The 14,324-nt window shown below is 33.6% G+C and overlaps 1 protein-coding gene across 1 annotated transcript; it reads left to right on the top strand.

Annotated features, from left to right (window-relative positions):
* The first annotated feature begins 3,123 nt into the window (after positions 1–3,123).
* LOC113780147 (7-deoxyloganetin glucosyltransferase-like) lies at positions 3,124–4,939 on the top strand. Its single transcript, XM_027325960.1, has 2 exons — positions 3,124–3,643; positions 3,954–4,939. Exons 1-2 carry the CDS (start codon positions 3,124–3,126, stop codon positions 4,937–4,939), a joined length of 1,506 nt encoding a protein of 501 aa, XP_027181761.1.
* Positions 4,940–14,324: the final 9,385 nt, after the last annotated feature.

Raw genomic sequence — 14,324 nt, forward strand, 5'->3', positions numbered from 1 at the left:
TGGCCCTCACTTAGACAGCAATGCAAAATTTGAAAATGTGTGGTTTAGACAATATCTTATAATTATTATCATTGTAGGGAGTTGTTAAATATTTGACATTTCTTTTATGTGATGATAGAATATACATTAGCGGATCTAAATATATGCAACAGGTTATAAATTTGGGGAAAGGGGGATGGATTGCGCAACGGATCCGTTGCTGTTGAATTGGGTGGTAAAGAGGAAGGATTCTAAGTAGAAAATCCTAGATTAAAATCTCCTACTTAAAAAAAAAGATTAAAAAAAACATGTTAAAAATTTAGAATTCAAATTTAAATTGAAATTATGCATCATGTATCTAAAGCTGCTAATATATACATCATTAATGTAAATAAGATTAATCCATAAATATTATTTATTTGTTCCAGGGATATGGTTTGTATTAAATTATAACAATTGTCCGTAGCCCCAAATCAATGGCTCAAATACTTTTTTTTTAATATCTCATTTGCGTATATTGTGTATTAATGTATATAGTTCAATAATTACATATTACAATGTTTACACAAATTATAACTTATACATTATTTTATAATATATGATATCAAGAAGCATAATTGTATTATTTATTAATTGTGAGTTTCAGTCAAACTAGGATTAGGTCCAAAATTCCAATATATTTGTGAGTTAAGTACGAATCTCAAAGAGTGAGGTCGAGGTGAGACCTAAGGCCTGAAAGCACGAATATTCTACTCTCTTTTTTTTGGGGGGTGGTGAGCTGAGTTTAATGTTAGTCTTGGATTTGCACCTTTTTATCATTTTTTGTTTCGGTTTTTTGAGGTTCAGACTTATTTTACTACAGCATAACCGATTAGTATGTACACCCGTATCAGCAATTTGTTGTTTCCTATTTTTAAATTAGAAATTCAAGTATAGTCTAGTTTTAGTAGTTTACATGTTTAAGTTATGGAGGATTTATTTGATAGTTTCTTGTCTAAGTAGTCTCCAAATTATCAAGTCTCATGTGCTATATATAGGATGTTTTAATATTATTTTCAGTAGAGGAGTGGGAGGAAAATTATGAAAAACTAGCGAGAGTCTTAATATCTGTAAAATTTTGTAAAGACATTAGACAATTGATGTTTGTGTGATTGATAAAAACTTCTTTTCTCCCACGTATTTTTATATGTACCAAATATCCGCTGCTGCAGTTTTTATGTGCTAACATCAAAGTAAAACTTGTGGTGACAAGAAGAAATTAGAGGTGGTGGATTGGTCTGTAAGTAGAACTTCAATCAGTTGACTAAGAAAAACTAGCAATGGCATGTCTTTTCCTCCAAGTCCTTGTACTCCCTCTTTGTATTGAAGGTCCACCTCTAAATAAAATACATTTCTTTACAAAATACCTTTTCATAACATATCTTACTTAAGTCAAATTTAGAAACCCTTGTATCCAAATTGAATATAATAGCGTTCTACATTACCCGATTAAATTTATATAATGGTGTTCTACTCGTGAACAAATTGAATATTTTTGTCCATCTCTACCACATTCTAGAACGATTGCCCAGCTCGACGCATAATTGCAGAAACACTAGCTCTATGGCTCTATCTTCCGCCTACGCTTTTGACAGTTTCTCCTATAACGTGTTAATTCATACAATAGTTGGATCTTATGATTTCAAATCTATTTCTTATTTCGATTATCATACCAAACCCCATGTTTCTTTTCACTTTCTTTTAGATAATTCTGTAACTTGAGATCTCTAAAAAATGTATCAAATCAATGTCAAAGTATCCTCTATTATAACTTTTTCTATTACACTTTTCTTGCACCGTTTATCTGATTGACACATACAATAACAATTTTTTTTAGCAGAAAGTGGCGCAGCCATTGAACCAATCCTACTTGTGTTGGAAAAAGTGTACTGGTGCAGACACACAATATTGGGGTTGGTTCAGAATAAATTACTCTTTTTCCAAGTACCAATGTTCCAATTAAAATAGGAATAAACTAAGTCACCAAGCAATGATACTAATAGTATTAATAAAATGCAAGAAAAATAAAAGGCACAGGACACCAAGATTTTTACGTGGAAAACTCAAATTGGGAAAAATTACGGGATCTAATCCAGTCAAAAATCTCCATTATCACAATAATAGAAATACACAGGTCTATCTGAAACATCCAAATACAATAATATCACCAATATCAACTAACTCAAATCGCTACAAAATTACCTCCGAAAACTACACCTGTCAAAGAAATGGATTTGAAAAAAAGTTATCAAACGAAGAGGAAATCCAAAATTTGAATCAGTAGATGAGTAGAGCTTAACGAGAGTATAGCATGGATAAAATTTCGTCTCAATCGAATTTCGAATCACCCTCCAATCAAGATCTTGAAATTTCTCTCTGTCTAGCTTCTTTACTTTTGTCTCTCTCTTCGTTTTTTTTTTCAAGAAAGAAAAGTGACGGCGCCTATATTTCTTCTCTCTCTCAACCACTGGGCCAATGGCTAAGTGGCCACCAGGGAGGGGCTTAAATCCCTCCTTGGACTGTAGGTGAGGTTCAGCGAAAAAAATCTAAAGGTTATGCCATAGCACTCTCTTGATCTAGTTGGGTCTATATACCCACTAACCCCCTACCACAGGTTCCTTAGGCTCCGCCTCCCCCTCTAAGGTCCTTTGTTCACAAGAAAGGAAGGCCAAGCTTTCCAAGTCAAATTTGACTTCAACCTAATGGGATTTATTTTGTGATTTGGCCCACAAATTGGCTGGCCCAAACCCAACAACTTGAATCTTGCCTTATAGGACTTGAGACGAACCCTGTACCAAGGAAAGATCAAGGAGTGCTTACTAAAGCAATGAGCTCAGTAACTTCAACTTTACAGTGCTAAATTGACATTTTTTGTTCCACCTTTAGCAACTGGAGGTTGCTTCCACGAAATAATCGGGTCAGATTTTCAGAACCCTGTAAGATTAAAGAATAATCAACGTACTCATGGTTGCATGCAAATTGCAAACCTCGTAAGTCGATCGACCTATATATTTCTTCTTCAGGTTCTCTCATTACTTGCTTATTACAGCAATTTATATCCATTTCATTGTTTTGAATCCTCCTCAAAATTTCAAACTTTAAAGAATGGATTCCATTTCTTTGTTAGAGAAGAAGCCTCATGCGGTCTGCATCCCATTCCCTGCTCAAGGTCACATAAACCCCATGCTTAAACTTGCCAAGCTTCTTCACCACAAAGGTTTTCATATCACCTTTGTTAACAGCGAATTCAACCACAAACGCCTGCTAAAATCTAGAGGTCCTGATTCCCTCAATGGTTTACCTGATTTCCAATTCGAAACCATTCCTGATGGGCTTCCTCCTTCTGATGTGGATGCCACCCAAGATACTGCCTCCCTTTGTGAGTCCACCACTAAGCATGGCTTAGGTCCATTAAGAGAACTTCTTGCCAGACTCAATGATACCTCTTCCTCCAACGTACCTCCCGTTTCTTGCATAATTTCGGATGCAGGTATGAGCTTCACACTTGCAGCTGCTGAAGAGCTAGGCATTCCCGAAATTTATCTTTGGACCGCCAGTGCATGTTCCTACTTGGCATACTTCCATTTTTCACAACTTATTGACAAGGGTATCACGACACTCAAAGGTAATGATAAATCCAAAATTCAAGTTCAAAATGTTTCATACTCTTCCGTTGTTGTTTTTTTTCTTGTATATTTTGGGAACTTTCCTTAATTAAAATTTTTACTGCTTTCTAAAGTGTGTTGGACTGTTTTATTGCCTGAGGCGGATGCAGAACTTCTTGATTTTATATCATTTACTTTCACATCCTAAGAAGAGCGTATTGTGTATATAGAATTTTTAATAGTTTCAAGAGAAGGATAAAATTCTTTTTCTTTTTCTTTTTTTAGCTTCTGCAATTTTGATCAAACTAATCACTATGTTACGTTTTGCAGATGCTAGTTACTTGACAAATGGGTATCTTGATACAGTTCTTGAATGGACCATTCCCGGAATGGAAGGTATTCGTTTGAGAGATCTTCCAAGTTTCCTAAGAACCACAAATCCAGATGACTTTATGCTAAAATTCATCCTACAAGAAACGGAGAGTGCTCAAAGGGCTTCCGCTATTATTTTAAATACTTTTCAAGAATTGGACCATTATGTAATAAGTTCTTTTCCAGCTTATCTTCCCCCAATCTATCCCATTGGGCCACTACATGTCCTCGAGAATCAGATTGATGATAAGAGTCTAGAGGTGCTGGGATCAAATCTTTGGAAGGAAGAACCAGAATGTCTTGAATGGCTTGATTCAAAAGAACCAAACTCCGTGGTTTATGTGAACTTTGGAAGCATTACTGTAATGACACCTGAGCAACTAGTTGAATTTGCATGGGGACTCGCTAACAGCAAACAAACTTTTTTATGGATCATAAGGCCTGATCTGGTCAAGGGCGATCTAGCTATTCTTCCTGACGAATTTGTGGAAGAAACCAAACATAGAGGCTTGTTTGCAAGTTGGTGCAATCAAGGGAAAGTTCTTAGCCACTCGTCTGTGGGAGGATTCTTAACTCATAGTGGATGGAATTCCACAATTGAAAGTATTAGCAGTGGGGTGCCTATGATATGTTGGCCATTTTTCTCTGATCAACAAACCAATTGCTGGTTTTGCTGCACCAAGTGGGGCATTGGAATGGAGATAGACAATAATGTTAAGAGGGATGAAGTTGAAAGTCTTGTTATAGAGTTAATGTCTGGAAAGAAAGGTAAGGAGATGAAGAAAAAAGCCATGGAGTGGAAAAAATTGGCAGAAGATGCTGCTTGTTGTTCTAGTGGTTCTTCTTCCGTGAATTTTGAGAATTTGATCAGTCAACTGCAACAATCCAAGACATTAGACACGTTGGAATCCAACCACGATAATGTTAATAATTGGCCTCATTAATGTCGGACTTGGTTATTCAGTAATTTTCATCATTAAGGAGTGATTTCTAGGAGCCAAAAAGCATCCAATAAGCCGCCCAATTTGAGAATTCAACATGATTCGTTGTACTGTCAGTCTCTCGCAGGGTTTGTTTTTTATGTAACTTGAATTCTTGATCGAAAACTTGTCGTTTCTGTTTGATGATTTTTTAAAGGTGTAATTGCGGAAGAAGTATACTTCAAGAATTGGAAAATTGTTGGAAATGGACTTCGTCAAACAGTTTTAAGGGTCCCTTATGGATTATAATTATAAATTATGATTTATTTTAATTCAAAAGTTGAAAAAAAAAGTTTTTTTTGAGATATGATATTCGAGATATCTTGGATTTCATTTTTTGACTTTTCAAATTTTCTGAACAGTTTTGACATTTCCAAAATTTTAAAAAACAAAACCATTCTTCCACTAATCCCAAATGCTATAGCGATAAATTGAAACTACAAGAATGTACTTGATGTGAATGGTGGAATCTAAAGCTTGAGAGTACCAACAGAATAGTATAGATGTATATTCTTGCTCTGAGTTTTTTTCTTTTTTTTCTTTAGCACTCTAACTTCGTGTTTCAGAAATCAACTTAGTAAAAAGTTTTCGCTATTGCGGGCAAACGCTGCTTAAGCAAAATATGATCGGATCCATTTGCCGTATACTTTTGTATTGGCACGTGAAATTTTCAGTGCCACTTTTTAGTAGCAATTCAATATCAACTTTTATATTTATATTAAGTGTTCTATTATTTAAGTTGTCATGTACTATTTATATAAGTTTTTTTTATTTCTCACGTAATAAGTAGGATTGATACTGAATTTACTAGTTCTGGACATGTATTTTCATTTTTTAGGATTAATTTCACAGGTATCTACTACCGAGTAAAAAAAAAAATCAACTCCGTGAATCATTTTTTCCTTTTTTTTTTTGAGCAACTTTTAACTTTCAATTAATCAAGCATGAAAGAGTATACACAGTTACACAGGAATGGTACGTACATTCCAATTACATCAACATCTCACTAAACTAAATACAAAAACTCATCAGCCAAACTACATCCATCAGCTAAAACAACTATGTGGCAGCCCAAGTTCCATAGCTAGCTCCCAGTTATCTTTGGACAGTGGAACTTTACTCCAACCTGCTACTACATCTCGGACTGCAGAGAGAGTTGAACGCACAGTAGCTACAGTAGTCATAGAGGTTTGGTGAAATGCAGCTTGGTTACGTTCCTAGCCCTCCATGGATGATAAATTTCAACCCTAAAAACCAGCCTCTTCACCTGATCACGGAATGAATTAGTTCGCCAATGAGTGTAGATCCAATCCAGTTCACTATGCCATGGTAGCACCCTGAATCATTTTCGGGACAGAAGAAAACATTCGAATGAGATTGTGGAGGTCGTGGCTTAATAATCCACATTTTTGTGCGCATGCAAGCCACAACTACGTAATCACTTATGTGGTTACAAACACAGGTTACAAAGTCACAAAGTTAGCCGGCAAATATAATATATATATATATATATATATATATATATATATATATATAAGGCAACCATCAAGTAAACCTTTCAAACTTAACATTAATAATGATAGATGCCTTTTTCCTAATTTTTATTTGGCCACATCCGCTCCTTATATTATAATAATTTTTACTCTAACAAATGATTCAGTTCTATCATGACAATTTTACTTTATGGTGGAGAAAAAGTCTTGACCCTTTTGGTATCAAGAACTCAATTATTCGTTCTTAACCCTTTTTATTGAGGTCGATTATCCACTGTCATTGAGATAACTCGAGATTAAACGAACCCTCTAATGGTTTTGAAGGTGCTCCTTTTGGTTGGACAAAAACTTGAACTATTGAATACCTACACAAATCCAAAGAATTACCAAATTCTAAATGTGCCACTTATGATATTTGTTTTTACCAGAACTTTTACTACTAATACTCAAGACATGTCCGGTTCAGTGCTCAGAGCAACTCCTTTTTTTTGGGTTCTTTTGTTTTAATTCAGAAAATCATTTTAAATAACAGGGGTGGAGGATATGGTATCTTATCTCATAACTGCAAGCAACTTTCAGAGTCTATTGGTGTTATTAATGAATGCCTTTTTCAACGCCATCAATTGCAGCTTTCAATTTTCGGAGTTTTTTTTTCCGTCAATTTGTATAAAGAAGATGCGAATTCTTACTAATATTTATCTTATCACACAAACATTTAAAAGTAGCATTCCTTGGCATCAAAACCTAAGTTCAATTATTGTTGCAAAATTACTTCCATGTATGTGTAGTGCATTGTAGCATGAATTGTTGGAAAAGACATAATTGGTAAAACTTTTTAACTTGCTAAATCCGTAGTATTTTTTATTCTCTTCGTACATCTCCAAAAAAAGAAAAAAAAAAAAGAAAGAGTCGATTGATGTGATGAATTTTATGCTTGAAATGCACAATTTATGAATTTTATGCTTGAAAATGCACAATTTGATTTGGCATGATCTCTCAAAGGGGAAAAGAAACATGAGTACAAGCAATTCTTCATTTATTGATCAATGGAAAAGTTTTTAGTTTTGCTCAAAAAACAAAAACATAAAATTAATCTTTGAAAGCACAGAATTGTATACTTTATAAAATATAAAGGTCAATTTCCATTGATTAGGTTCAGCGGCTGCTGTGCTAAGTACAAATAATTAAACAAATCTTAAATGCAATCCTCAACATGATAGACTAATCGATTCTAAACATCTTATTTAATTGGACGAATTAACACATATAACGAATCCATTACTCAAACGTATATTACTAGATTTATGTAGCCCAAACGACACATGGCCCTCACTTGGCCAGCAATGCAAAATTTGAAAATGTTAGGTTTAGACGATATCTTATAATTATTATCATTGTAGGGAGTTGTTAAATATTCGGCATTTCTTTTATGTGATGACAAAATATAAATTAGCGGATCTAAATATATTCAACATGTTAAAAATTTGGGGGGAAGAGGGCTGGATTGGGTGGTAAAAAGGAGGGATTCTAAGTAGAAAATCTTGGGTTCAAAACCCCTTTCTTAAAAAAAAAAAGAGGTAAAAAAGCATGTTAAAAATTTGGAATTCAAATTTAAATTAAAACTATGCATCATGTATCTAAAGCTGATAATGTATATATCGTTAATGTAAATAAGATTAGTCCATAAATATTATATATTTGTTCAAGGGATGTGATTTGTATTAAATTATAACAGTTGCCAGTAGCCCAAATCAGTGGCTCAAATACTTTGTTTTTTTTTTAATATCTCGATTGTGTATATTGTGCATTAATGTGTATAGTTCAATAATTACATATCACAATGTTTATACAAATTATAACTTATATATTATTTTATAATATATGATATCAAAAAGCATAATTGTATTATTTATTAATTGTGAGTTTCAGTCAAACCTGGATTAGGTCCAAAATCCCAATATATTTGTGAGTTTCAGTCAAACCTGGATTGGGTCCAAAATCCCAATATATTTGTGAGTTAAGTATGAATCTCATAGAGTGAGGTTGAGGTGAGACATAAGGCCTGAAAGCATGAATATTCTACCTTTTTTTTTTTGGTGGTGAGCTGAGTTTAGTCTTGCCAACCCTAACTTATAGATCTCATCTAATATCCCTAATTTGTGCCCATGCACGGTGGATTTAGTAGTCAGTTTCCCGTGATAAGTTATGATATTTTTCAGTCAATGCTAGGAATTCTTTCCTAAAAAACATGCTAGGAATTCTTCTTTCTTCTTCCAAGGATTAAAAAAATTGCTTGGAGTTCTTCATTTTTTCATCCACTCAAGAATTTTCCGAGTAAGCTGGAACAAAACAAAATGGTGATAATATAATAAATAAAAGATTGAAACTTGTGAGCAGCCACGGATTTAAGGGGGGGCTGGTGGGGGCTTAAGCCCCCCCAAGCCGCCGGAAAACCCCCTATATATAGGGGATTCTGGCGGCCAGCCCAGCCCCCCCACGGTGAAAGGAGATAATGATAATGCCGGACAAACATAATGACTTGGACATGTCTCTGTATGAATCAATTCCTTTGCTCTATTGGTCGTTAGTTTCTTTCTACTTTTGATGTCAAGTGCATAACTAGCGGTAGATTAGGAATGCAGGGCCGGATAGATTTTTCTCCCCTCATTTCAACGGAGCAGGTTATCAATATAAAAATTGAACAAAAATACAATGATCTATATATTGTTTTATACATATATATACATTCATACATAAACACATTATTATTTAATTATTTTTTAGTTTACTTCAATTTTTTTACATTGTTTAAACATAATGATTGTAAGTTTAGATTTCCTATTAAAAGTAGAGAAATGAATTAAAAAAAGATCAAAGTGATTTTTAACCTTGATTTTACATTGAATATTCAGTTAAGAATTTTAAAAAATAATTTATAATGTTGTTATTAATGTTTTATATACATAAAAAGTATAATTACACAATAGTGAGGGCACCCGTAGGTGTATAGGCAGGGTATATGGATAGAAAAAGCGGGGAACTGGGCCAGGGAGATTTTAGAACATCGGATCGAAGAGGGATCCCACACCCCATTGCCATCAAATGGCAGAATTTTCCCAATTCGATGCTATTATAAATAAAAAGAATTTTAAAAGCACGGGACGGGAGAGGGATCTCCTGCCCTATTGCCATCCCTACGACAGAATTTTTCCAACTGCTTCTGTTGAAAGAGTATTTTCTGCAATGAATATTGTCAAGACTGATTTGCGCAACAAAATGGGAGACGAGTGGATGAATGACTGTCTGGTTGTATACATCGATAAGGATATTTTTGCAACAATTGAAAATGAGCAAATATTGCAGCGTTTTCAACGGATGAAGACTCGCAGAATGCAATTGCCTCATCTTCGTTATTCGAGTGCACAACTACCAATACTTCAAGTGTTAATCAATAACAAATTTTTGGGTATGTATAATTATATGTTTTTATTATTTTTATAATTATTGATTCTAAATTTTACTTATTAAATATATTTATTTCGTCACAAAAAAAAATTTTAATACACTTCAGCCCCCCCAAAAATAAATTTCTGGCTCCGTCCCTGCTTGTGAGTCACGTGCTTGCGTATTTATTGTGGGAAAAAAGAGGCCATTGCTGGAGTTACTACCAAGACCAGAGCTCCAATCCAAGAAAATCAAAGTTAGTTTTTTTAAGTCTCCAAAAGAAGAAAAAAATAATGCTCTTTATCATTAGGCAATTTTGGCATTTGAAATCCCCATGCTTCTGATTTTCTTTAATTAAATTAAACGGAGGGCTGGATTATGAGAGAATCAAACTCATTCCTTGAAGTTTGGCCAGGATTATACCTTTTCTAAATCTCTACCAATTGATTTAGTCAATTTATAGTTTTGAGTTTTTTCAATTCATTTGATTCTGCGTCTTGCCTATTCATTTTTCTCTTCTTGGTTTAGACCATGCCAATTTGAGGTTTGGATACATCCACTCTTTTATTTTTGTATTTGTAAATTTTTATCTACATAGCTCTTTCTCTGCGTAAACAGGATAATGGTTTTCATATTGTACACATTTCTATGTTAGTCTTGGATTTGCACCTTTTATCATTTTTCGTTTCGGTTTTTTGAGGTTCAGCCTTATTTTACTACAGCAAAACCGATTAGTACGTACACTTGTATCAGCAATTTGTTAGCCACAACCTTTTAGCCCTCCCTCAAGTCATGTCGAGATGTTTAGAGTATAACGTGTAAAATAGACAATAAAGCACGGTATTTTCTATGATATAATACTTTAATTAGATTACGCTACAAGTAAGAAATTCATGTTAATTTTGATTTTCTAACGACACATACTACATAAGCTGAATCACATGTGATGATAATACGTATATTTGGGTGAATTATGGAGTAAAACTTGTGGTCTAAAATGTTGAAATATTGGCATGATTAAACCAAAATTTCTAATAGTTGTTGTTTCCTATTTTTAAATTAGAAATTCAAGTATAGTTCAGTTTTAGTAGTTTACATGTTTAAGTTATAGAGGATTTATTTGATAGTTTCTTGTCTAAGTAGTCTCCAAATTATCAAGTCTCATGTGCTATATATAGGATGTTTTACTATTATTTTCAGTAGAGAAGAGTGAGAGGAAAATTATGAAAAACTAGCGAGAGTCTTAATATCTGTAAAATTTTGTAAAGACATTAGACAATTGATGTTTGTGTGATTGATAAAAACTTCTTTTCTCCCACATATTTTTATATGTACCAAATATCCGTTGCTGCAGTTTTTATGTGCTAACATCAAAGTAAAACTTGTGGTGACAAGAAGAAATTAGAGGTGGTGGATTGGTATGTAAGTAGAACTTCAATCCATCAGCACTTAAGTAAGAAAAACTAGCAATAGCATGTCTTTTCCTCCAAGTCCTTGTACTCCTTCTTTGTATTGAAAGTCCACCTCTAAATAAAATACATTTCTTTACAAAATACCTTTTCATAACATATCTTACCTAAGTTAAATTTAGAAACCCTTGTATCCAAATTGAATATAATAGCGTTCTACATTACCCGATTAAATTTATATAATGGTGTTCTACTCGTGAACAAATTGAGTATTTTGTCCATCTCTATCACATTCTAGAACGATTGCCCAGCTCGACACATAATTGCAGAAATACTAGCTCTATGCCTCTATCTTCGCTCACGCTTTTGACAGTTTCTCCTATAACGTGTTAATTCATACAATAGTTGGATCTTATGATTTCAAATCTATTTCTTATTTCGATTATCATACAAAACCCATGTTTCTTTCACTTTCTTTTAGATAATTATGCAACTTGAGATGTCGTAACAGTAAAAAAGTATCAAATCAATGTCAAAGTATCCTCTATAATAACTTTTTCTGTTACATTTTCTTGCACCGTTTATCTGATTGACACACACAATAATAATTTTTTAGCAGAAAGTGGCGCAGCCATTGAACCAATGCTACTTGTGTTGGAAAAGGGGGTAACGGTGCAGGTACACAATATCAGAATTAACCCAAGATAAATTATTCTTTTTCCAAAATACAAATTACAATAGGAATAAACCAAATCACCAAACATTGATGCCAACAATCATAATAAAATGCAGGAAAAATAAAATCTACAGAATGCCAAGATTTTTACATGAAAAATCCAAATTACGAAAAATTACGGGATCTAATCCAGTCAAAAATCTCTATTATCACAATAATGAGAATACACAGGTCGATCTGAAACATCCAGATGACAATAATATCACCAATATCAATCAAGGTAAATCGCTACAAAATTACCTCTAAAAACTACAACAGTAAAAAAAGTAGATTTGGAAGGGTGTTACTAAACGAAAAAAAAAAATCTAAAATCTAAACTAGTAGATGAGTAGAATTTGACAAGAGGATCGTGTGGGTAAAATTTCGTCTCAATCGTGTTTCAAATCACCCTCTAATTAAGATTTTGAAGTTTCTTTCTCTCTAGCTTATTTACTCTTTTCTCTCTCTTCATTTTTATTTTAAGAAAAAAGTGACAGTTGCTATATTTCTTTCTCAGTTGATTTCTATCTCTCGGCTGAAGTTTTTGTCCTTTGTTTCCAAGAAAGAATGGCCAAGCTTTCCAAGTCAAATTTGACTTCAATCTAATGGTATTTATTTTGTGGTTTGCCCTACAAATGAGCTACTCTAAATCCAACAATCTCCCCCTCCAACTTATTTGGGGGGTTCTACAAAACTTGCTTCCTGTCGACAAAACAAGAGTTTTTTCCTAGACAATATCTTAGTCAACATGTCAGCATCATTATTATTTGTATGCACCTTATCAAGTGTCTGCAACTTGAAATTCAGTACCACTTGAATCCAATGGTATCTCACATCAATGTGTTTGGACCGAAGTGAAATATAAAATTTTTACACAAATGAATGGCATTCTAACTGTCATAGTAAAGATTATGCTTCTTTTATTTCATACCCAACTCTTGAAGAAATTTCTACAACCAAAGAGTCTTGTTGCATATTTTAGTGGTTGCGATATACTCTACCTCCGTATTTGAAAGAGCAATATATTTCTATAACTTATTTTACCATGACACTGCTTCTCCTGTAAAAATCATCAAGTACCCAGATATGCACTTCCTATTATCAAGATCACTGACCATATCTGTATCGGTATACCCATCTAACATAATTTTATTATTGTTGAAATGCAAACACAATTTGAAAGTTCTCTTGAGATACCTGAGAATTCACTTGACAGCATTCCAATGTTCCTTACCAGAATTGAAAAGATATCGACTAACTACCCCAATTGCATGAGATTTTATCTAGTGTAAACCATAGCATACATCAAACTCCCAACAACCGAAATATGAGAAACCTTCTTCATGTCTTCTTTATTTTTCTTACTTGCAGGGCACTAGTTGATGCTTAGTTTAAAGTGATCCGCAAGTGGAGTAGAGATTTTCTTAGCCGTGCTCATGTTAAATTTATTAAGTACTTCTCAATATACTTTTCTTGAGACAATCAAAACTTTTCATTTTACCTGTTTCATGAGATTTTCATCCCCAGTATCTGTTTAACCGAACCCAAATCCTTCATTGCAAAGGATTTACTTAACTGCCTTTTCAGCTGTCAATCTTCATAGTATCACGGCCAACAATCAACATTTCATCAACAAACAACAAGAGAATAATAAATCACTATCTAAAAATTTTTTCACACAAACATAATGATCAGATGCAGTTCTATAGTATTTGTGGTCTGTCATGAAGGAATCAAATTTCTTGTACACTGTTTTGGTGCCTGTTTTAGCCTATACAAGCTCTTTTTGAGATGGCATATAAGATTTTTCTTATCACTTTCTTTCAATCCCTCCGATTGCTCTATATAAATCTCTTCTTTTAAGTCACCATGCAGGAAGCCTATTTTCACATCAAGTTACTTGATTTTCAAATTCAAGTTAGCTACAATACCCAGAACAATTCGAATTGACTACATCTTTATTATATGAGAGAAAATTTCTTCAAAATCTACAACCTTCTTCTGACTAAATCCATTCACAACCAATCTTGCTCTGTACTTTGGTTGTGAGCTGTGTTCCTGACTTTTCAATCTGTGACTCATTTGTTCTTCAAAACTCTTTTGCCCTTAGGTAGTTTCACTAAATCATAAGTGTGATTCTCATGCAGAGACATTATTTCTTCTTGCATGGCTCGTAACTAATCTTCTTTATTCTCATGCTCTAAAGTCTTAGAATAGGACTATGGCTCTCCTCCATCTATCAGCAGCACATATTTATAGAAATTATATCTGTTAGAAAATCTTCTTTC

The sequence above is a fragment of the Coffea eugenioides genome, chromosome 8 (assembly GCF_003713205.1).
Source record: "Coffea eugenioides isolate CCC68of chromosome 8, Ceug_1.0, whole genome shotgun sequence".
NCBI classification, from domain to species: domain Eukaryota; kingdom Viridiplantae; phylum Streptophyta; class Magnoliopsida; order Gentianales; family Rubiaceae; genus Coffea; species Coffea eugenioides.